Raw genomic sequence first — 1221 nt, 5'->3', positions numbered from 1 at the left:
ACGGGGTCCACTGTAACCTTCATTCATTCAGTGTATGTGAAGAAGTGCATGAATTCTCGGTCTTAGAGGGCATTGCGTTATGTGTGTAGTGTAGGGTGTGCAGGATTTCACACGCAGCGCAAGTCGCGCCCTGCCAGGGATTCACACAGCAGCCCCGGCCCATCATCAGATCACACGCAGCACAAGTCGCGCCCTGCCAGGGATTCACACAGCAGCCCCGGCCCATCATCAGCCTATGACAGCTGCCGCCACTTCAAGGCGATTTGCTTTGTGTGCTCGTGAGGCAGGGAGCTCTGTCCAGCTGCCGCTGCTTCTGATGGGGTGTTACACTGTGGGCGGCTCGTCCCGAGAGAGGACAAGCACCGGGGGCTATGACCGGGCCGAAACACAGGGGCGGGCGGGCGCGTGGCTCTACGTCCGTCTGTTCCGCCGCGCTCGCCTCACCCCCTCACTCACGCCAACCGGGGCGCTGTCCCAGCCCCTGGCTAGGCAACACAGCGGACACAGAAGACTGCGAACCGAACTAAGCGAAAGCCGCACGAGAGGCGCCACACTTCTGCCTTCTGTGATTGCGCTAAACATGTACCCGTTTGGTACCTGCTGAGGCTTTGCTGCTTGACCATTCACGCTCTCCTCGCACGTGGGTTTGTGACCTTCACAGCTGCTCCTCTATCTGTTACCGCAATCGTGCTCGCTGCCATCGAAGCGGTTACCTTTCGCTAGTACCCATACTTGCGTGAAACACTCTTATATCAACCGAGTCTAATACAATGACCTACAAGGAATTTGACAAAGTGTCCTGCTCTCATCCAAAGTCAGACCTGTGCCTAAACGCGAACGTAAAGGCACAATTCTTTGTCAATATGTTCTTCGTTAAACATCTCACTTATCACACTCGTAGAAATTGCGAGTACTTGAGTTTTTGGTGCTTATGTGAGCTCGAATGGGCTGGGGACCGGAAGGCACATAAATTAGGTCCCTCGCCGGTCCCACGGTCGTACATTCCGGGTCCCCTGGCCCTAGATATGCCCTACATATCTCGCTCCGCAAAAGATTGAATGTAGAAGCTATATCTATTCTACATCCACCTGCCAAAGGAGACATTCCAGATAAATCGGAGCGCGACAAAGATAGCTTTCCATGGCTCCGAGTTTGACATGAAGTTACAATGTCGCTCCGCAAAAGATTGAATGTAGAAGCTATATCCATACTACATCCACC

At 53.6% G+C, this 1221-nt stretch overlaps 1 protein-coding gene across 1 annotated transcript in view; it reads right to left on the bottom strand.

The window, feature by feature from the left end:
- Positions 1-1159, bottom strand: part of vmp41 (metalloproteinase, extracellular matrix glycoprotein VMP41) — a gene marked incomplete at both ends in the record, with an annotated part of 6818 nt that extends 5659 nt beyond the window's left edge. The window contains 2 exons of the mRNA XM_002959702.1: positions 445-481; positions 1089-1159. Coding sequence (XP_002959748.1) covers positions 445-481; positions 1089-1159 — 108 coding nt within the window. The remainder of the gene's footprint in view (positions 1-444; positions 482-1088) is intronic.
- Positions 1160-1221: the final 62 nt, after the last annotated feature.

The sequence above is a fragment of the Volvox carteri genome (assembly GCF_000143455.1).
Source record: "Volvox carteri f. nagariensis unplaced genomic scaffold VOLCAscaffold_586, whole genome shotgun sequence".
NCBI classification, from domain to species: Eukaryota; Viridiplantae; Chlorophyta; class Chlorophyceae; order Chlamydomonadales; family Volvocaceae; genus Volvox; species Volvox carteri.
This window is presented reverse-complemented; position numbering and strand designations above follow the sequence as displayed.